General features: G+C 39.6%; 1 protein-coding gene across 5 annotated transcripts in view; it reads left to right on the forward strand.

The window, feature by feature from the left end:
• The window catches only part of dlgap1b (discs, large (Drosophila) homolog-associated protein 1b), an 88,701-nt gene that overhangs the window by 38,670 nt on the left and 26,031 nt on the right, over window positions 1-24,000 (forward strand). For 4 of the 5 annotated variants that reach the window (XM_072378665.1, XM_072378666.1, XM_072378668.1 and 1 more), the window contains exons 3-6: window positions 8,427-9,552; window positions 11,524-11,738; window positions 17,784-17,961; window positions 19,853-20,108. In XM_072378665.1, the coding sequence (XP_072234766.1) occupies window positions 8,494-9,552; window positions 11,524-11,738; window positions 17,784-17,961; window positions 19,853-20,108 (1,708 nt within the window). In that variant the 5' untranslated portion in view covers window positions 8,427-8,493. The remainder of the gene's footprint in view (window positions 1-8,426; window positions 9,553-11,523; window positions 11,739-17,783; window positions 17,962-19,852; window positions 20,109-24,000) is intronic. The other variant, XM_072378667.1, reaches the window with a different exon arrangement.

Below are 24,000 nucleotides of genomic sequence, written 5' to 3' on the forward strand. Positions count from 1 at the left end.
TTAGCTGACAAATCCCTTTTAGTTTGACCAGGCATTCAAGTTTTTTATTGCTTTCAAGCTTTGTGAATTTCCCTTGCATAGAACAGACATCAGGATACCCAGTGTATGACCTGATGTTAATGTCTGTGGTTCACAGATACCCAGAGACTAACAGCCTTTAATTTAAGTTTATATTTATTTGTAATGCTCTCCAATCTTATGAGTCGCAATGGCAGCCATGTTGAATGTTTTGCCGCTCAGGGGCCACCGATTCAGGCATTCAAGGCATGTCTAGAGACCAGTGATGTAGATACCTAATCTCTATTTGTATTGGTCCTTACTGGCACATTATCAATACAATGTTTACGCTGCACATTCTGTTTAATAAAAGTAGTTTTTTATTGTACAGCAAAGGGCATTTAGTAGGTATTTAGACTACATTAGCTAAAAGCATATTAACACATTAGCTGTGTGCACTTATGATCTGCTCTGTTTCCTGACATGTAATTAACTGTAGAGCCAGTTACTTGAAATCACCTGACACTGACTGCCTCTGGCCATAGTCTGATGCTAATGCTGCCTGACAGTGGCCAGTGATTATACTGTGCATACTGTACAATCAAAGAGCATGCGCATAACATGATTTTTACTGCAGTGACTGTGTGTTTGCAAGTCACGTAATATCACATCATGTCTCTCATTTTGAATAGGTGAGGTGTGAATTAAAAGTAACAGTAACAAGACAGAGAGGCAGCTGAATATCCACACAATTTGTTTGGTCAATTTTAATTGTGCTCATTTTATTTGTGATGCTCTCAAGAAGCTGCATGACTGGCGGTGGGGCTCATAACTAAGTTACACTTATTATCAGCTGCAAGTGTATGAACACAACAGAAATGCCAAACGGAGGAAGCCTCACACTGACATTATCAGAATGAGGAACTTTTTCTCATGTGGGTCATGGCCGCAGTTGATAGATGAGGACACAATGTGCTATGTATCGTATGCACAGAGATGCTCACACACACAGGCTCTCCAGAGTTGATTTAGTTATCACCGTTGCAGCACTGCATCGCTCTCCTGCACATAGGCCAGAATAATATGGCCCTGATTTTATGGCTCTTAAGAGAGAATGTAACATTACTACTCTGTATGAGCACAGATAGAAATGCCTATCCAAACACAGTCAGAGGCTGTTTACAGATAATTTATTCGCTTGTGTGTTGGCAGGCTCGGAATATATTTATGACTGTGGTCTTGTCCCACTTTGAGTTGTGATAAAAATGCATTGACGCTCTTCATTTCCATGCCACATAGGTACACTTATAAACAGTTGAGGAATAATTTGAAAATATAGCTGACAAACAAAAAAAGAATTAAATAAATGCAAGTAGAATAACTTGTCACGAGTAGCCACCAGAGCAGCTTCAGTGCTTGGCATCTCAAAGGGGAACAGCAGTTTTTCCCAAAGGTATTTCCTTATTTTTAGTTTTATTTTTTTGATGCTGTAGATTGATGCAGTCTAAATTGCACATTTTTTCTTTATTTTTTACATTTAGAAAATGATACAAATAACATCCCTATCTCTGTCACTGATGACATTTCTATCTTCTACTAAATGGATAGGAGTGGTTTTGGTCATTTTTCACAATTTTCCTGCATGCCCTGTGGTTATATGAAGATATAAAGCATAAGAAATGACGACTTCTGCGTCTGTCCACACATATGATCCCAAAGCAGTTGCCACATATGAGTTCTCATTAGCTGGGGGTGAAAACACATTGTTTTTTTTACCAGAAAATCCATTTGTTTCCATGGCGATGCTGTCCTCTCCTGTCCAATTTCCTTTGCCGCTTTTTATGGATAGCTCTATTGAACTTTATTAAGGAAAAAAGAGAAACAAGCAAGAAAATAATAACCTCTCATACTCTTCATTATCATGATTTGTGGAAATGGATTAGTTTGAATGGCTCAAAATGACATTTTCTCTATACGGCATTATTATTTTCTAAAATGGCTTTTGGGAAACATCAATTAGATTTTATGTGTGTATCTCTTGTATTTTTATCCCATTGGTTTAGATCAACTTGTTAAAAAATCTAGCCATAGTAAAAAAAAAAAAAAAGATAATCCTTACTGAAGGAAGGAAAATAAACAGGACCCAGACAGTTTTATAAGGACAAGTTTTGTTAAAAAAAAAATTGAAAAAATTATTTTTTGGAAAGTTTGCAAAAAGACGTAATGTATCTTGAATTTTATTTATTTATTTATTTATTTTATTTTCGCATCTTTAGCGCTCAACCAGCCGATCTAATATTCAATAAAACCTGAGATTGTTGCTGTGACAGATCACATGCCTGCCTTTTAGAAATAACTTTTTCATATCTAACTGTGAATGTAACCTTTAACGTGAAATGAAAAGAAGCGATCTGAGCTGCCATCATTCTCCTGGATTTCCACTGTAATCATGATGGCTTCAACCTTAAGCCATATAAAAAGCAATGTCCGCGGAGTCGTGGCCTTTTGTTATGGAGTCAAAGCCTCGTGTCAGAGTCATTCAGTGGAATCTTTTTTTTGTTAAAGATCAAGCGATTCCTGAATGAGTGCATTCATTTTTATACAACTGGGGCGATATTTTTCAATATTTCTGTTTTCATGTTTCATATATTTTACTGCAATAATCTATAGATTCCTCATGGTATGTTCCTTTTTGATTTTCTTGGAATAAACAAGTAATATTAAATATTTTAAAGATTGTCAGTAAATAATTGTCATGAAAATGAATAAAGGTAGGATTACAGGAAGATATATCTGAGATGATGTACTTTCAAAGCCCAGGTCACTGACATCAAAATAATCTTATCCTCCCATGCTAATTTCCTCCTATGATCCTTTTTTTTTGGCTCTAAAGTTCTTCAAATAATCAGTAAGAGCCTCCTTGACACAAGGCTTTCTCTGGATTTAATACCTTTGTTCATTTGTTTATCATGCTCAAACAGGCCTCATCACCAGAGAAATTTATCTTTGGAATGTGTTTGGCAGGTCCTCGTCTGTAACTCAACACAGTCACTCCATTCTTCAGAAAGAGCCCTGACAGTCAGCCCAATTAGCTTGATTGTGGCAAAGGATTTGTCTTGTAGAAACCACAAACATCCAGCCATCCATTAAGGCATGTTGCTTCATTAATACAGCCAATACAAAGATTTAGTGTCGAAGTATATCAGTCAATGAAAAGTTTTTTAAAAAGTGCTTTAAAGCTGTGCTGTGTATATGAATTTGTCAGGTTTATTGATCAGATTACCAACAGTTTCTTAATACAGTGTTTTGAATAAAGGCTACATGGTAGTTGCAATGGAAACATGTTGAGTAACCTGTCACACAGTAATGTTCTACCTCCTTATCTTCCTTCAGGGTTGATCAAGTTCACACTTCACAAGGACTAGTTCAAAATTCAGCTAACACAGATTATGTCTGAATTCGGTAATGTTCACAGTTCATCATTTAAAATTCTGAACTAACTAAAATAAACAAGTTCATGTTCATTTCTTTTTTTCTTTTTTTTATGAGCTCCTATGAACTCTCCTCCCCATATCATAACGTGCTATGTAGTGCTTCAGTAGAGGGTGAAAAATTGGAAATCAACTTCAAATCAAACAGCAAGAGCAAAATACACCTAAAAGAAACTTAGAAAACAGACCAACAGCTCTGTGACAAAATTTGTGTTGGGAGCACCACCTCAAACATACCTCATGATTGTACATGACACAGGTAAGGACAGAGTTAGTTAAAGCGCCTAACGCCTTAAGGTCATGGGGAGCTGGAGCTTATCCCAGCTACCATTTGGTGAGAAGCAGGGTAAACCCTGGACAGCTCACCAGTACTTCACAGAGACAAATAAAACAAACAGCCATGCATGCTCACACTCACTCACAAGATTGATTTAAAATCACCAATTAAAACAATGCATGTTTTTTAACTGTCTGAGGCAACCACAGTACCTGGAGGGAAGTCACGAGAAGAACATGCAAACTCCATATAGAAAGGCCTGAATTTAGATTGAAACTGTTCTGATGCAACATTCGACCATGCAATACATTTATTATCCTTCACATTCTGCTTGCGTGCCTCACTAACTCCCTTATAGCCCCTTTCTGAACCCTGCATTGTTTTAGGACTCCAATTTTTGCCATCTGTTGTGGGAATGTTGCTGCAAGACTGTTTGTTCAATGTCACAATGAGAGCTGCACACACTTCCCATTTTTTCAAAATCCACAGAAATTATGAACGTCACTCAAGAACACTCTCATTTAACACAATCATGCAAAACCACGCTTTATCTTTGTATTCAAATCTGTGTGTCAGGCCTGCTGAAAGCATTGTTTTTCCATCAGTTTCACATTGCTTTTGTCAATATTCATGTATTTCATGAAAGGCATCAAACAAACCAAAGGCAATGCTTTGAGATTTTCCTTGCTATGTTGTCTTGCTACAGCCAGTGAGAAAAATCAGGTGATATTGTCATCAATCATTTAACAGCCATTTTAACAGCAGGACATCAAAGTTGAAAGTTCCCAGACTCTCCTGACATCCTTAAAAGCTACCATTACATCATTTCATCGAAACAAAGCTGTCAGCAGCCGTTTGTCCCCTGACTGTGTTTAAAACGTTGCACAACATTGTTGTCCTGGGATTTTTCTTATCAAAGTCACTGTTCAGATATTCCAAATGACAGTATCCTCTCTACCACTGTTATTTCTTCACCAACTCCTCTGTGTCTGTGTTTGAGATAGATTTATGAGAACAAGAAAGTCTCATTGAAAATGATGTGAATGCTTCTCTAAGTGGCTCATACAGACATACATATCTGAACATACAGCAAGCAGAGGATCTATTATGTTCTTTATTGTTCAGTATGTACAGGAGGCATTTTCTGTCACACTGATTTTTCTTCTCTGAAAAGTTAATTACCTTGTTTATTCCAGCCATTGCTCCTAATATATCTTCATATGCTCAATTTATAAAGGCCCATTCTCCCAAAATACAGGAAAATAAGGAAAGTACAGTATCCCATCTAAATACTTTAGTGTTTTAACACCATAACAAGAGATTTCACGTTTGCTTGGATGGGATATCTCTTTGAAACTCAGTCATGTAAGATCTGTGAATCTTTTTTAAAGAACTGTTGGAATATTGTCTCTAGAAAAATGCATTTCCGGCAAGCTTTTCAAATGTAATTTTTAAATGCTACATAATGTCGTAAGAGCAGAATTCAGCAACAGTACAGGCATATCTGAAAACCTGAGTCTGAGACTGTAAATTATTTGCCACACCAAAGGCAAAACTTCACTTATCAGCTGAAAGTAAGGTGCTGCACTCTTAAATTAATCTGCACAAACGCAGGAACACACACGTAAGATGAGCCGAATCCCCTGAGATGATTTCTAACTTCCATTTGAGGAGACTGGTAATGTTTTCAACCTTTAGGTTGAAAATCAAGGACAAGCAAGCTGTGTGGCCTCGCATGCCTCAGAGAAGCTCCATGGCCAGTGACCTGCATCCTTCAGCCAGTTTGATGTCAATGGAGTAGACAGATGAACTGCAATCCATACAGCAGATTTTCATTCTATCAGCAGCAGAATCTTACACTAAGACATATTGATTTTTCCGCTTCCTTTAAAGATGGTGTGCAATAAGTCAACGTTGCTTTGCATTGTCATACCACATTTATTCACTTGCGTTAGTGAGCAAAGCTCAGTGTGATGTAAAAAACATTAGATATAGATTTTACCATTGTGAGGCTGCATCCTAGTTGGCTTTCTGTGTGAGATGCTGATTAAAAAGTTCTACTTTTATCTAATCAGAGCTGAAAGAAATTAGGCATCCAAAGAAAATTTAACCATCTTTGTTAATTGAGTACATCATTCACAGCCTTTTTTTTCGTATGTCTATAGTTTTAATATACAGTCACTTTAAATGTATGTATATCTTGTAGGTTTTAGAACCTATTCAAACTAAAAGGCACAAGTTGCCGGGGTATCTTGTTTTTCATCTGTATGCTTGTTTTGCATGGGAATATTTGAATATTTGTTTAAGTGAGTTCTATTAATATAACAGTAGGCCCGTACAGTAATTGGTCCATGGATATCCTGTAGCTATCAAGACCCCATTGACAGGCTTTTGTATTAAAAGAAACTGAAACATTGCAAATTCGGTAGATGACACTTCAATTAACTTCTGCAGCAAACTTTAGTTTAATTAGCCAGCTAGCTACAGCTAATGATACTAAGAACTGCTTTAAAAGCTAGAAAATAAAGTTAATTATCATAAATTCAATTTGGTCTTGTGCATGAAAGGAATGTGAGGACATGGCAATTGGCTCATTAACTGCCAGCATGGAAAGATCAATTACAAAAAAGTTAGCCTAATAGTATTACAGAAACATTTCACCGCAACTTAGGAGGGGTCTGTCCAGTTGTCAATGTCCATTAAGGCAGGTTAACTTCACTAGACATGTAGACACCCAACTGGGTTGGTCTGCTATGATGGACATGGATCATAATACGTAGCCAGAGCAGTCTATGACCGCACATCACTGTAGACCACACCTGACAGATGCAGTACAACCAGCAGATCTACTTGTTGAAAAACTGCGCTATACAAGTTAGCAGCATCAAAATTCAGCATGTACATGCAGCCTGTCAGCTACACTCTGTATTTGCATGTTTGTGTGTTTATGTGTATGTGTTGCTACCAGGCAGATAGCTCACATGACCCAACTTCCGTTTTTCTGCTTTAGTGCAGCACTGCAAGACAGCTGTGTCACAAACACATTGCTGCAGATCACCGCGAGGGCCTTTTATTTAGGTCACATTCTGTGCTTCAGCAGCCAACAGAAGGGATATCTGTCAACTGCAATGAATACCTTTAGTTGCACTCAGACCGCTTTTAAGAGCTCTGCAAGAAGTGGACACCGTGTATGTTCTTGTAATTATGTAGTGTTTTCTTTATGTAAGTTTGCTCTTGAAGGTGTTTTGCAGATGGGGGTGGGGTGTGACCATGATGTTTTCCGTTTTCCCTCTTACAATAAAAGAGTAGCCTAATATATTAACTTAATTCTCTCCCCTGAGTCATTTAATCCTGCGTTTTAGAGCATACAATGAAATTGCATGAATAATTGAAAAGTTTTTCAATTAATCCTGCACCCGGTTTACAGTTCAAGAAAATGATGAATGTAACTTCATGCACATAAATACACATTTGACCTACACTATGTCCTCTGCTTGAGTATTTGACCACTTGATTTGGCTCACTCGTTTTCTGTTATGTTGCTTTCCTCTCTCCCCGCTTTCCCTTTTTTTCTTCTTTTTCTTTAATCTACCACAGTGGCTTTTGGTATTGCATTATAAATCGCAGTAATGAATTGCACGCTGTGGCTCGACCACACTGCTGTCACTGAGCGACACAGGGGGGCGTGGGCTCTTATTATTGTCTCGTTAGCTTCACCTCCGGTCCATTGGAAACTGTGGGTTCAGCAACTAGCTAGCCACAGCCTCAGATGGGTAAGGAAAGCAGTTTAAGGGCGCTGATAGATGCAATTGTTTTCATGTCAACATGTGAGAAGAAGGTCGTTTTTTGCAGTTGCCTCTCTCAGCCCAGAAGCTGTCTGCAGAGTTTTACTGGGTAATTAGTTTTCCTCTAGAAGAAATAATGGCATAGAGAGAAAGTGGGATCATTTGCTGTGTTTGTTGTTTTTTGGGAAGATGTGTATGCACCTACACTGAACAGGTATCCTGTAAAGAAGAAGTATGCACTTTTTTTTTACTGAATCGGTTCCGCCACTGTTCTGTAAAAGCACTGGATTGAAAGTCAAAGACATTGGGCTGTTGTTGTGAGCTTATATTTTTTCATTAAGACTCAGCACAGCTTACAACTCGGCATCCTATTCCCAGCTTCTTTTAATATTTTTGTTTAGTTACTGTGATGTTTCATATTGCAGTGCCCTTGAACAAATATAGCAAACAGTTGAGCTAGAAATAGATTTGCATTCTTCTTGATACTCCTTCTTGCATTGTTTTCCTCTGTTCTTAATCCCCTGTCACTTTTTCAATGAATTCTTCCAGACCAAACACAAAAATGTACACAGTAGCTTGAGAGCAGATTCAGGTGTCAGGGGCAATATGCCCTGTGGTTTCTATATTTAGAGATTTTCCCTCTCATGTTTTGAAGGACAAAGATAAGAGTGAAAGAGAAGAAGAGGTTCGTGTCCTGTCATCACGTTTTCTCATCTTTGGAGGTGTGCCAAAAAGCATCCCCCTTAAATTCAAGCAAAACAATGACAACATTAAGAAGTGCTTTGAGTGTGTGCAAATGTGTAAAGTTTAAAATGATTTTTTTGTGTCTCTCTTCCTGTTTGTCTGTTTTGCTCCTTGGTGGCGTTTTGTTTGAAGAGCTAGATTTGGGGCCTGTGCGGACTCCTTGCAGCAACAGTTGGATGTGCATGTTGACCTGGCCACGATGACAATGAAAGGCCTGTCCAGCAGCCGCAGTCACCACACAGTGACCTGTGACCCCTCTTATGACTCTATGACCCTGGGACACTCGGATCGTCGGTCCTACTTCCTCAACCCAGGGGAGGCTCATTCGGCTGACCACCCCTGCTACAACCAGCGGAACTCCTTCCAGACTGAGTGCAGTACTTATCCTGACCTGGCCAGCTGCACCTTTCCTCGTAGACATTACAGCTCTCATCATGAGCTGAAAGAGGAGTGCGGCGCTGTTGTGCCTTACACCGGCCCAACAGGGAGCAGTAAGGGAAGTGGAGGCAACAACAACCGCATCCCCTCGAACTTGCTGGAGCAGTTTGACTGCCAAGCACCATTGCGACGTGAAGGCTACCACACACTGCAGTATAAGCGCACCGCGATAGAGCACCAACGCAGTGACAGCCCAGGTCGAATCCGCCACCTTGTTCACTCCGTCCAAAAGCTTTTCACCAAGTCCCACTCTCTGGAGGGGCCTTCAGGGTCTGGTGGAGGAGGAAGCGGGAGGATGAATGGCAGCAAATCCAGTCCTGATGATCCTCCATCATGCTCTGGCACCTTAAAGCACAGCAAGCGCAGCAAGAGCAAAGACCGCTCCAAGTCTGAGCCTAAGATGCGATCTGCCATATCAGGCTACTGGAGTTCAGACGACACGCTTGATCGGGAAGTGTGTCTCTATCATCATCAGCAAGGGGGCAACAGTGGAGCGATGCCCTCTGGGGTCATGACGATGGGGCGGCACCCAGACAAATCACAGTCGCAGTATTTCATGGAGTCCTACAACACAATTAGCGCCCAGTCGCTAAAAACATCGCGCAGCAACAACGACGTGAAGTGCTCAACATGCTCCGGTGGCAGCAGTGGAGCCCTGCCACTGATGGGTGCGCTTGATGGACAAGTCCAGCTGAAGAAGAGCTCGTGGTCCTCTACTCTGACAGTGAGCAGAGCGAGAGAGGTCTACCAGAAGGCTTCAGTCAACCTAGATAAAGCTCTTGTGAAAGCTGAGCAGGGACGCACTTGCCATTTCCTACAGGTAGGACTGCTTCAAGAGCCCCACCTTTTGTATGTCATCCTTCATATATCATCTGAGGCCAGCTGCTCCTCCATATTTCAGTTTTTCTTCATGTATCCATATTTGTCTGTGTGAGTTAAAGAGTTTGATCAAGGATACAGTGCCCCAGAACCCATACTGTTATTCCCTTGATCATTGGTCTTACAATGTTTTTATCCTTTGTATAATCATAAAACATTTTGATTAAACTTCACGTGGCATCTGCTCATCTGTCTTTGTTCCCCCATGCATGGAAACATTCATATAAGTGTGTGTGTGTGTCATTGAATACGGACTGTGCAATATGTCTAAGGTCGCAACAACGAGTACTTAGCATTTACTGTAAAAGAGAAATAATGCTTTAATCTTTCATTCTATAATCCAGAAAATTTAAGTAGCATTGCTCAGTCTTTCTTTCTAGAGTATACAACACAGCAAAGATTAGAAAACACAAACCTAATTTGTTGTTTATTGAAAATTGTCACATTTAACTGCATTTAGCTAGCTGTTCAGATCGTGCTTGTGGTGGTCAGTCAGTCAATACAGTGCTACTACGAGATCAGAGAGTTGAGCAGACAAAAAACTGAAAGAAAAATGCCTCTGTCCCTAAGCTCAGTGGTAATACACACTCCCACAACAACGAAAGGACACAAATACACTGATACGCCAACCAAACTGACTGACTTTTTCTGTTATAGAAAAGATATAAGTGTCTCAGATTGCATTTTATTGTTTTTCTTCTCACATTGGAGTGAACTGCATATTATCAGTTTGAAGAGAGAAGAAGCAGCAAGAATAGAGGCAAGGAAGTGTATGCGTGCAAGCCTGTGCTCACTGTACGACCATAAGAGAGCAAACAAGGGCAACAGGGGAGTGTGAGGAGGGAAACGTAAAAGGCAGAATGTTCTGTATGGCCATGCATTTTAACATCCTGAAAACAAGCAAGAAAATCAAGAAAGGGTGTTGTCGCTACAATTCTTCCAGACTAAAACTGCTTTTCTTTTTCTTTTCTTTTTTTTTAATCTAGAAAGTGAGATTTGCTCTCAGTGAGAACTTGACAAGATTGCCTTCGGGCTTTTTTTTTTTTTTTTTGAGTTGAATATAAAGAGAGGCTGTTTGGATCACCTACTGTGATGGGATCCTACAGTGTTCATGCAGCAGCTACAAGTCGCAGTATATTTGACATGCCATATTCTACTGGGAGGCTGTTTTTCAAAAAGGAGAAAAAAAACAAGATTGAAAGCACAACTTCAGTTTTATTTCTTTGACCGTTACTCAGTGACAACAATTAACCATTTTTGGTGTCATTGCAAACCTACTTTTGACCAAGATGCTAAGACTGTCTATAGTTTCCCCTGACATCAAGGTCAGCTTGGTTTCCTAGATACACTGCAGTCCATTGAATTATTTTTCCACACTTTTTTTTTTCTTGCTCTGTATCTCATTTCTTGCACTTCAGACCTGGTGTCCTAACAGCCACTCACATTGGGACTGCAGTGGTTCTGCTGAACAAAACCCTCTTTGTCCCCCCCCACCTCTCTCAGTGTCTGCTGTCTTTGACTCCCTCTCTTTTAGATTAGTGCGAGGAAATAGCTTTGCCTCCTTTTATTTGTACCTTCTTTAATGTGTGTGAAAAGTCAGGAGAGCAGACACAGGCCAGATTGCTGCAACGTTTTGTCAAAACAATTAATGCCCTGCATTTGATATGCAGCTTGCGTCACTGGACAGAAAAAAGAAGGCCACCGGCACTGTCAAGCTTATGGTACGATCGAGGCAGACCTTGCATTGATACTGTACTATTACTATTACTATTACTATCTTTTCAAGTTAGCTGTAGACACAGATTTAGAAAATATTGTAATCTTGCCTGTCTGTGCATCTCTTGGAGTTTTCATGTGCAGAGGATACTGGATGCTCAATCGTTCTGAAACTAATCACACCTCATCTCTACAGGTACCTCAGGATGACTGGAGTAGTTTCTCTCCACTTGGGAAGGATGACGAGATTCCCTGCCGGCGAATGCGTAGCGGCAGCTACATCAAGGCCATGGCAGAGGAAGATAGCGGTGACTCAGACTGCAGTCCAAAACCCTCGCCCAAGGTCCAGGCAAGACGAGCCAGCTACCTGAAGGCCACTCAGCCGTCTCTCACAGAGATGACCACTCTCAAGTGAGTGTGTGCTAAGAATGAGACTATTATTGTCAGTTACTTAGTTTTGGAGGAGGGTTTTTTTTCAATTAGAAATGTTATTTTAAAGAATGCCATACACATTTCCCAAAGGGCACGCTGACACTTTCAAATGACCTGAATTGTTACATTTCTAATTATAGTTGCAAGCAGCAATGATTAAAGTCCAAGCACATGAAAAGATTTTGACTTTTAAATTTTTTTAATGAAATGCAGCCCTCGAAAATATACCATGTACCATAAGCTACTATTTTAAACCCTTTATCGTCAGAGAAGGTGACTTGCTGTTTGCGCAACATAGTTTTCCACACACATTCTGACAAATTGAAGTGTTTCATATATAACACATTGGAATGTATTTATGCAAATCCAGTTTTTAAAAGGCTATTCAAAATTATTATTCAATTCAGTAAGTCTTTAAGTTTCTAGTTCTTAAAAAAAATTCTGTATTGTATAAACCAAATATATTTAATAAAAGATGTATTTTAAACTACCTCTGAAACTGTGAAAAGGCCATTGCTAACTTAAAGACTTGGTGAGGTGTAGTTTAAAGACAGTGGAACCTTTTATAGCATTGTCTGTTGCAAAAAATAAAGTTGGCCAACAATTATTTGAAAATATTCAGACATTTTGAATGATTTGAGGTCAAATTTATCACAGGAGTTTAAATCTCTGAAGAAATTGCAACTCTAAGTTATAGCCCAGGTTTAGACTTCAAACAGCTTCATGCAGCACACAGTTCTGAAAGATTTTATTTTCCATTTTGTTTTTCAGTTACTGTTTTCCTGGTAACTTTTTTAGATAGTCATCTCACGTTGTGAAGTTTTGATCAAACATTTAGCGACTTATTGTTGGACATAATCATTACCAAACTTATTGAGGGCAGGACAAAAAAGATAAGAAGAATTTAGATAAATGAAATGAAGCATAAACAAACATTGCAATATTTTTCCAATTAATCTGTGTAAAATTCATGTTAATCTGCACATTCATCTCGTCACGTTATTCAGTTTCATTGCACCTTTTTTGGTTTAGCTGTCAGCCTGCATGCCTTTTGAATATAACAGCACCAGTGAAACCGACAGGAGAGATAGAGGGAAAGAAAGTCAAAGAGAAAATCAACAAACTTACTAACCTATATTCCTGCCGCTTGCAGCTTGAGTGCATGATGTGATCACAGCTTATCTACCTGCTCGTTACAACTTGAGCCAAGTTCAGGCTACAAGATTTTTGTATTTGTGACACCCTTTGGCATGCTCCTCTTGTAATGAGGAGTTTTTAAATCACAGAGAGTTCACACTACATGAATCTGCAGCAGGGCTCACACACTGCAAGATTTTTCTCCAGACTTAACCAGCAGCTCATCTGCCTGACTTTTATCAAGCAGTTACTGCTGTCATGCTGACAAGTCTCTACCTGAGATTTGACTCAGATTTGGGCCATTTGCCTGCAACTCAAAAATCAGGCTTGAAATCTTGCAGTGGGAATTTGACTTTGGACACTTGGATCAGCTTGAATCTTCATCCTTTGCATCGCCACACAGCACAACAGCATTATGGATCGAGTGTTTTATCATGCATTTTTTGTAAGAGCTGAGGTTGAAAGCTGAGTTTTATCATTGATTTACTTTCACAAGCTGCTTCTTGCTCTTTCTTGTTAGATTAGGTATTAAGTCTTTACACCTTCACACCCAAAAAGTTGTGTGCACCGTTAACTTTATGAAGACGTTGAGACATTTTCTGACCTTATTTCTTTCTGAAGCAATGGATAATAAGAAATGTTAGTATTACAAATTAGAAGTTGAGCAGTTGTCAAATTAGTAGAGGGACTGTGTGATTCATTGCAGATTTTCTTACATTTGTGGCCGTGGCCATTATTCATATCAGTGATCTTAATATTACACTTAGCAAGTTAATTGCTGTTAGCTGACGGAGTGGTAACAATACATAAGAAAACCATTCTGGTTAAACTTAAATGCCATATAATTTCATTTAGGGTGATTTTGCACAGACAGTTTGGTCTGTAGTAAGAAAAAAACACCCACAATTTTGTTGCCTTCACTCTTATTTCCTTCCTCTTTAAGTAGTGGTGTAAGTAATCTGTTGGCTTGTTTTCAAACTGTATGATTTACATTTAATCGTCTTTTCTTCACTTAGTTCGCTGTAGCGGTGTCCTTGTCTTCCTTGTTACTTTTGGCAAATAACAGATCTTCAACTGTATTAAATATGTCATCTCTTTTTTTGCCATCATTTTTTTGCCAACAACACATAATCTAACAATTTCAGTGGTATTGATTGATGAGGTGAAGATTTATTGCCCTATGGGAAAGTTGCTTCAGTTGTATTGCAGGTAAAATGTGTATTGAGTATGTATATATGGTTACTAACATAAGGCAAAGACAGATCTACACCCTCTGTAGATATAAATGTCACTTTCTTGTTCTGATGTAACAAAGACACAATTTGTATGCTAATGCTATTCTGCACAACTGAAAACATAAATATGGCAAAAAAAAAGATGCCATTAGAGCCCCCTATAGCCAATACACTGTAAGTTTAGCTAATAATAACAGGAGGTATTTTAGATCATACTTCACAAAAACAGTTAGACAACCGATGACATGAGTATTATCTTAAAGCATGCAGCTGTGTCTGATTAGCTGTGTAATATCCAGAGATGATAAGAACACCCATGTAATCTCAGTTATTGTTACTGGCTGCATAAACACAAGCGCACAAATACACACTCTTACATAAGTATGAGTGGCGCAGCTTGGGGGCCACTAATGACTTGAGTGTGCCACAGGAATGCCATCATCATTTGATGGAACCCAGTGAAACAAACCAAACTGCAGTGCTGCATATTGGAGATAGAGAATGAGGCGGGAGCTGCTGATATCTTGTGTTCACATTGTGCTTTTGGGAACTGGCTCAAATCTCCACCTCTCCGCAGTGACTGAATAATCAGCTCTGTTGTTCCATATGTTTCAGAGCCCAATCTGTGACCACTCTGTCCTTGTCTATCCTCAAATTGCTCCTAAGAAGTTGCTATTTGTTTATTTTCACCCAATTCTATATTTTCTCTATACTAAAACACTTGGTACTAAGATAACGCATGTATTTGAATTGCTTGGGTAAATCCTGGGTAAAAATCCTTTGGTAAAACCCAATCGAGCTCAGGGGAAACAGACGTTTTTATTTTTGCCAAAGTAATTCACTCCTGGCCTGGATTTTATCACATTTGCTTTGTCTTGCTGAGAAGATGCATCCGTCCATCCCTGCAACCACAGCCGACCACAGTGAGGAGGGTTTTTTTTGTTTCAGATTGTCACAGGAGATGAAAGCAAAAGAGGAAACGATAGAAGAGGATAGATAAGCAGGATGACGGAAAAGACAAGGTGAAGCAAACAAAAGATAAAATGTAATGAAGAGGATGGGGGGAAAGATAGGTGAAAAAAAAGAATAGATATGCACTTACAAGAAGGATTGGAAATGTAGTGGAATCAGCTAATAGTCCTGACCAGCTTTTATTTGTGAGTGGCAGAAGAATATGTGTCATAAATGTCAGTTGTACCATAGAGAGAAACCTTAGGGCACACTAACAACTCATCCTCAGGTGGTACTGATTCAGAGCTGGGTCTGCCATTTAAGATGCCACTGTAGACTTCACTGATGTATAATCAGCCCACAGGGGAAATCAAGAACAAGATGTGGACAGGAATAATATTGTGGGTAGATTTCTCCTTGACTTCATCCCTCTGTGCATCACCCACACTCAGATTCAAAGTTGCCTATATGAATGATTCACATTAATCTCTGAGGTTTGGAATCTACATCATAACACATCTTACTTTGAAAAGTAAAAAAATATCTCCTCTCTCTTGACCGCTTAAGAATATGGTGAGAACAAGTGCTGAAAATGGAAGCAATCACAGAAGTTTTGTTCATGGCCACTTGGTGCTGGCACAAAAAGTGAGTCAATCTAACTGTCATTCTTGATCTAAACCAAACCTTAATCTTCTCAACGTGTGACCTGAAAACAGTCAGTCAGCAACATTACACACACAAAAATACCAGCTGTGAGGTATAAAATGTTCCAGAAACACAACAAAACAAGAAAAACAACAGAATCTGTCACATCAACACTACACAATTGCTACATTTCAAAATTAATCTTCTAAATTGTTTTTGTGTAAACTGTTATTTTTTTCAGATTAGTTATTTGAGATTTATTACTTTCAATCATTTGTGAAAACGGACAATGTGAATACTTGACATTCAGACTAGCTAACTGTAAACAGTATCAGATTAGTGTTCACTTACAGTCCTTTACCTGGTGTTATCATGCATTTTCTTTCTTTCTTTTTTGTGTTTTCTGTTTCAGCGTTGTAATCTGTATGGGCAATCAGCAAAGGAAGGACCCATTGAATGTTTGTGTAGATCTGGATCCGTTTCTTTAACATTGTGAAATTGTCAGTTTGGTTTTGTGGGAAGAAATTCTCACTGAGTGCCCATCCAGCTCTTTTTGTCAACTGATTTACTGTCATAACTATTTCAGCCTTACTCTTGAATTATCAGGTACCTCATTACTTCTTTACGATGCTTCTGGGCATCCAAAGAGGAGCAGGGATAGTTTTTTGCTAATGTTGTTTCCCATATTGATTTTAGCATTCTCTATTGAGTTTTTTTTAAAGAGATTTGTCTAATGGACCTGTACTTTGTGAATGTCTGACACCACAAGACCTACAATTGAAATACCTTGATGGAACCCTCAGATTGAATAAGAATTCATTCAATAACACAGGCAGGAAGACTTAATTTTTGATAGCTTTTATGCTGCAGATTCTTCTCAGTATTAAAAAAGCCAGGATGGCAGCTTAGGTATATGAATGCATGTTTGTCAATTAATAAGTGTCCAATCAGCATCCTTATTCCTATTTCAATGGTTCATCTGTCCCTCCACTTTACCTCTACTTTCCAGTGTTCCATCTAAGAATGACTAATCTAGTTTTCTTTGCTGTGGTTTTTGTGCTCTATTTTAAGGTTGAAATCTATAATTAAAACAGATCTCAGCTGAAGGCAGAGATCAGGGGCTGCACAGAATGTCTCTGTGAGAATGCTTTTAAAGCACTGTATGTAAAAATGAGAGACTGTGTGTGTGCATGTCTGTGTGTGTGTGTGACATAATTTGGATGTTGTACTTATACTTCTCACATTTGATTTTTTTTTTCAAACTAATCTTAAAAAATCTTAACTGATGTTATTTGTGTTGTATTCATTTCCCTCACTGCACTTTGTTTTCTACATGTCGGCTTTATGGACCTTCCATCCAGAGGAAAGTAAGTTAGATTTTAAGACCTGAGCATCAAAGGCGGGATGAAAGCCTATTGGAACCCTTGATAGTTTTATTTTCCCTTATTTATGAGTTGTTTGGCTCATGTCCAATTGCTGTGGAACTGCAACTCACACACAGTTCTTCACATGTATGCAAACACTCCGATGCACATAGGTGTGAAGCATGCTGAGCGATCAGATTGGAGGCAGGTGCGAGATAATGAGACACCTTTTCATCTTCCTTGGAGACAGGATGTGTGCGTTTTTGAGTCAGTCTATAGGTTTTTTTGTGTGTCTTTTGTCTGTTTTTGTAAGAAAGTGTGTAAATTGATAGGACCTTACAGGCACACTTTCGCCCACCTCCATTTCCTGACGTGTATTCAAGTCTTCTTACCGTCAAGTGGTTTAGAAAGCTCTTGAAGGACAAACTATCAAGGACAGACTATCTAAACTTACTGCGAGTGTTCCTCTGTAATTCTGTGCTTTTTGATTAGATAAGGGTGTCTCCTGAAGCAATTCTGCATTGATCTTTATCTTTGGGTACATACACACTGCCAAGTACCAGGCAAATATAATTTCTTGCTTTCCTTTGGAGATTCAGCTCTCCCACACTTACCATGTTTTTCCTCTGCTTCTGTCTTCCTGGTTTTCACTGTTTTACCTTTTTTTTGCTTCTCTCCTTCTCCTGCGGCAGGATTTCCACAGAGCACTCACCCAAGCTGCAGATTCGGAGTCACAGCTATCTGCGGGCGGTGAGTGAGGTTTCCATCAATAGGAGTCTGGACAGCTTGGACCCGGCAGGGCTGCTGGCCTCACCTAAATTTCGCTCCCGAAACGAGAGCTATATGAGAGCTATGAGCACCATCAGTCAGGTTAGTGGGCCTGTGCGTCACTGTCATTGGCCGCTACACCCACCTGATCCTCAAAAATGATATCCAGTGAGGTTGTGCAGTGGGAGAAATCCGAATCATAGTATTTCTAGGGTCCAAATTAATAATCAGGTCACCATCCTGCAACATTAAGAAAACCCCCTGTTTCCTAATTAGCATATACATCTGTGCACCGTTTTCTAGAGCTCAGATGATACTGTCAGTATTCAGACTAGCTAATTAAACAGGAGGACCTGCAAAATCCCCGCCAGTCATTATTTTACCTTGACAAGCTCTTTCTGAAGTGAAGTAAAGTGAATTTTGCCACTTGTATGTGATGCTTGTCTGTTTTTGTTATAGCTGGTGCAAAATAAGATTCTGAATTTTGAACACTGTTTCATAGTCTTCATTATTCAAAGTGACAGGAGAGCTTAACATACCTTTTTGCCTGGGGTAATGGGGATATGTAACCCGATCCAAAGCCCAGAGGCAACACTTTGCTTCGCCATCTGAATGATGGACCCTTGAGACGTCCCTTCAAGTCCTAGCAAGAAGCAGGCCCACAGGAGAATGTCACAGTGGACTTGGCATCTATAAATCTATAAAAACAATGAAAGAGGTGCTGCTTCAATTCTCTATCCCACTTTCACATTTTAACATGCATTGAGTGTGAGGTAGCACAGAAAGAAGATTAACTTCAGAGGATTGAATTGAGGCCCATAAACCTTTCTGATTCCAAGCTGTACCCTGTATACTCACTTTTGAGTGACTATATACTCCCCTTACTGACAAACACTGTCACCCTGTGTGTTGGTCCATGTTAACCCTTAAAAGAGTTCACAGACACTACTAACACACCCATCACCTAAGTGTGTGGCACATTTTTAAAAGTTTTCAGCTAACAATTTGGTTAGATTTCCTAACTCACATCTGTAATCCCAGTATTCCTCGTTTTGACACCTCCCTGTTCTCACCAATAACAACACTTATAGAATAACACCCTGTTGTCTGGCTCTTAGAAGTTTTACCCCCCCCCACACACACACACATCCCACCCCATATCTTGTTTTTATCAAATGTATTTATTTTTCTAGTAACTGTAAATTACACCTCAAAGCTTCACAAGACATTGTGAGGTAAAAACAGTAAAAGTCTGACAAATGTGCTTCAACAACTTGACTAAGCCTGTATGAGACCAAAGGACACCAAACTGGTCTGTTTGTCTGGGATCATAATTTACTGCATATGTATTGTGGTGGCTTTTTTCTTGTACTCAATTTTCTTTTAAAGGTTTTGTTGGCTGTAGTGGTCTTTATTTGAAAGTAGCTGGATAGGAAACAGAGAGAGGGGGTAACACGTAACGAAGAGCTACAGGCTAGAACTGAACCTGGGATGACTGCAATAATAAGAGTCTCCATGCATGGGCCGCCCATTTATCCCAGTGAGCTAAACGGCAGATCTACTTATTCTCAATTTTCAAATAGAGACAAGACCGACAGGTCTCTCATGCTCTTGTTTAAGAGGCTAGTGTTTATTTTATTGTTCCCTCTTGGGCAGAGAAGCACAAGCTTAATATTGTTCATCAAATACACACTAGAAAACTGTCTTCTGTTGCAGAACTCAATTTGTTATTTGTGTTTGCACATGGAACACTTGCATTGTGATGCTTTCACCTGTGGAGTTGCACAGAAACAAATCTTGTAGCACTAAAATGTTTCCCTGTCGTTTGCTATGTAATATATTGTCCTATCTCCTTTGTCCTACACTTTGCTGGTGCCGTTTTCATTTGTATTATATCCTTTGCTGTTATGTGTGCACCTTTTTTATGTGTATTTTTTGTTCTGGATGTTTGTGCACAAATACTGTATGTCTGTGCGTTTCCCCTCATCTGCAGGTGAGTGAGGTGGAGGTGAATGGGCAGATCGAGGCGGTGTGTGAATCAGTGTTCAGTGAGTTGGAGTCACAGGCTGTAGATGCCCTGGACCTGCCCATGCCCGGCTGCTTCCGCATGCGGAGCCACAGCTATGTGCGTGCCATAGAGAAGGGCTGCTCGCAGGAAGAGGAAGAGGGGGGCATCACAGTGAGCAACAGGAGGACCAACTCTCCACCGCGCACCACCACTACTGTCAGAACCATCCAGAGCAGCACAGGTTGGTGGGAATGTGTTTAACTCATGCAAACTCATGTGCTCATTATAGTACATGAACATACATAATCCATGGCCCATTATACATAAATCAACTGCAGAGAATGTGCAGTGTTTTCTAAATTATGCAGCATGTACCGTATTTTGCGCACTATAAGGCGCACCTGATTATAATGCGTACTGTTACCTAATGTTCTCTGATTGGTTTATCGCTGCCAGCACACGTACTGTATGTATTACGTCCCTGTGTCAGCGGGAAATGGTCCGACAGTCAAGGAGAACAGTCGTTTTTACCCTTATAAACTGCACATCGGTCTGCATCACCCATCTCAGACTGAAGAACATTCACTCACTGGGACATGGGCAAAAGCATTAATGATGACACGATTCAATCGCTAAGTACGAGCTCGATACAATCTTCGCCCCAATCAGAGTGAATGGCTGGGATCCGCCTGACCCTGGATTCACACCGAACAAAGCGAGCGACACAAGTGGCCAGTTGCCATTTATTTCCAATGTACCAGAGCGAAGAGGCATGGCAAAGGTGAACGTGGCGGTGAGCGGCGCGAAGGGAGAGTGGTGAGTGATGCGGAGGGTGCTTAATGCCCTGATGAATGCTCGTCGCTCCCCGCGGTAAATTCAAAATGGATTTTGGAATCCGGTGCACACATAAGGCCGTTTTTTGTGAAAATTTAAGGCTTTTAGGTGCGCCTTATGGTGCGGAAAATACGGTACATGGAATTACTACAAAAAAATAAATGAATGAACACTACAGATACTGCAAAAGAAGAATGTTTGACTGATGGTCATCAAATCAGATTGTCATTTCTAGTTCTCTTGTGCTGAAAACCAGTCACGCACTTGATATCTTTCATAAAGAAAATAAATGATTTGCTGACCGTGGACTAGTTAGACTTTGCAAACACACACCCATACCCTCTGTATTATTATCCATCTGACCCAGTTTTCTCCTCAGATACAATAAGATGAATCTAGAACTGTTTTTCCCAACATAGGGAGCTTATCTGAGCTGTAAAGCTTAGTGACTGCTGGATCTTATTTTAGCCCTCTTGTGTGCCTCATGGTCTGGAGAGCTTGGTTTTCCAGCATCACTGCATGCAGTATTGATGCTGAGTGGTGCTGGCATCCAGCACTGGGTGCCTCTATGTTACCCACTGCAAATCCAAACGTCATTCCCTTACTCTGTGCATGTTGAGTCACCACAGCCTGACACACACTGGCGTTTGCTTCAGCTCTTATTTAATTATGCCAATTAGAAGAGAGCATTTCGCCACAACGTAGCTGACAAAGAGTTGCGGTCATCTAATTAAAGTGCAAATTAGTAGAAAGGAAAAACTAGTTCAATAAATAACTCTGACCAAACATTTATATATGTAAAATGCTTAAAAAGACTTCTTTCAAGGCTCTAATTTCTGTTTTCAGTTAATAAAATTAGAGCCCTGTACGTTTATCATTATATATGAAGGCAGTGCAGATTGACAATGCATTTTAAAGGCAGTGGAGAATTCAGTTGATTGTTCTGTTGTGTGCTGCTAGTTATTGATCTATTGGAGAGTGATAAAATGAAGACACACATTCTCAGCTCCCTCCCCAGAGGAAGCAAGAGTTAATGAAGACCATCTATCAGACAGAGTGTTGTGAGGATTAAAACCAGGTTTTCAAGCCACACAGCTGCTACACCTGATATAGACTACAGGAAGTCTGTCTTTGTCTGTCTCTCTAATTTCTCTCACAGAAAGTTTATATATCTCAAGATATCAAAATATAAGTTTGCTGTGGGACTACTTGTGATTCAACATTGTGCTGCTGCTCCCAGTGAAAGGCAGTCCCCTCGTTAGTTTGCAAAGTTGTATGTTATTGACTGTTAACTTGTCAGAAACTTTGACCTTCATTTTCCAGCACTGTACCTCAGAATCAGCTGCAACTGGAGTGCAAACAAACAAGACAGGGAGATCACATAGGTTCAAGTGATATTAGAAAGGCCACATCAAGAGCAGTTCATTGTGGTTTGTACTCAAGTTTGAGGACTGCTTCGTGTTACTGCACAATTCATCACTTTCCTGGATCTTCAGCACTGAGTTGTAAGTCACTGTAATTAATTAGCTACCTCCCCTTTTTCTGCTCCCTGGGGAAAGCTGAAGGGAAGAGAGGAGAATAGCTCAGTGTGACTACAATTAGTCTGTCTCACTCTCCACCTTTCGAATGCATGGCCGTGTGCAAGTTGGTGTTGCTGCAGTTTTGGGCTCATGGAGTATGCAAAATACAGGTGTCACGAGTGGTCAAAAATGACTGACTATTTTGTAGTATTGTTCCACATTGGTGGGATGTCATGACGTATGTTTTGTTACGCACTGTAGTTAAGTGCAATTTTGAGCTGCTTGTATTTTACATGGATATTACACGTATGCAGTACTTGTGAGTTTTCACATTCAGGTAACACAAAAAAAAAAAACCGTCTGCATCAGCAAGTAATGCTGTTAAAATTAGATTAAGCTCAACCAACTTCAACATCCCACTTTAATTCTGAAGCAGTAGTACAATGCATGTCTTAGTTTTGTGTGTAACAGCCATGTATTTGTCTGTAATGAAATCATTTAACTTTTTACATTTTTATTTTCAGTTTAAGTGCACTTTTGTTTTCTTCTGATTTAAGTGTTTGCAAATTGGACTTATATTCATTTTGCGCAGACCATAAGTACACTATGGATGTACTTTTTCTCGACATTACTGCTACATTAAGTGCTAGAAAAACAAACAACTGGAAAAATTATTATATTCCTGAACAAAACACAATGTGTAAAGCGTTACTTCTTCCTTGAGTTACGCCCTTGTTGTAAGTGAGGTACAGTAACTCCAACAGTGGCATTAACACAGCATAGTATTGTTATCATCACGACTGCATGCTGTTTGTTTAGTAATTCCTCTTATTTATTCTGTTTCTTTATTCTGGCTTATCGTTTTGCTTGCATGAAGTCACCGTTATTTTATGATTTTCTGTGCTGTACTGAATGTTGGTCGTTACTATTAACGTGTCATTTATTTGCCCAGTTGACATTTGAGCATGACATTTCAAACATTTCCCTTAGTTCCCATAATTTTTGACAACAAAAAGCAGTTGTCAGATGGCTGTTGGCTACAGGTTTGCTGTGTTAGATAGTGTTTATTGATGCAAAAATGGTTCTGGTTTTTGGATCAGAGCAAATCTGTAGGATGTGCTCCTGTAAATGTGCAGTAATGGTCAATGGGACTATCTGGTTGATATAATCTTGAATTACAGAATGATGTGAAACATTTTCAATTAATAAAGGTGCAAGTACATTTTATCCTCACCTCCTACTGAACATGATTTAGATGTAGTATACCAAGGATACATAATGGAGAAGTAACATCACTGTACACAGGCTTTGTGAAGGGCTAGCTTTTCACCACTCAAAGTGCAGACGCACAACACCCATAAGAAAAAAAATCTTGCAAATACAAGCTTGAACAATTCACACCATATATATTGTTACACTCATTACATCCATTTTCATTTTATCAGGTTCTCTGCTTTCATAAACCTTTATGCGGTATTTAGATGGTACAGTACAGTGCAGTCATTTCCCAACATGTAAACCATCACAGCTTTTACAGTTTTGTTTATTACTGTTGTTAGAAGAAACACGAACAGACGCTCACACATACAAACACTCATGCGCATAAAACTGTAGGCTTCACAAGAAATCGGCTGGGAGCCCGAAGTGAGAAGTGAAGATGTTGTTGTGGTAAATATTGCATGACGTTTTTGAAGACTGGTTCAAGCACCAGTTCCAGAATAACAGCCCACACTTAGGGCTTCTGCTCCCATTTGTCTCCGCGGCAAACCACTAAAATAT

The sequence above is a fragment of the Leuresthes tenuis genome, unplaced genomic scaffold (assembly GCF_036924035.1).
Source record: "Leuresthes tenuis unplaced genomic scaffold, fLeuTen1.0.hap1 SCAF_24, whole genome shotgun sequence".
In the NCBI taxonomy this organism is placed as follows: domain Eukaryota; kingdom Metazoa; phylum Chordata; class Actinopteri; order Atheriniformes; family Atherinopsidae; genus Leuresthes; species Leuresthes tenuis.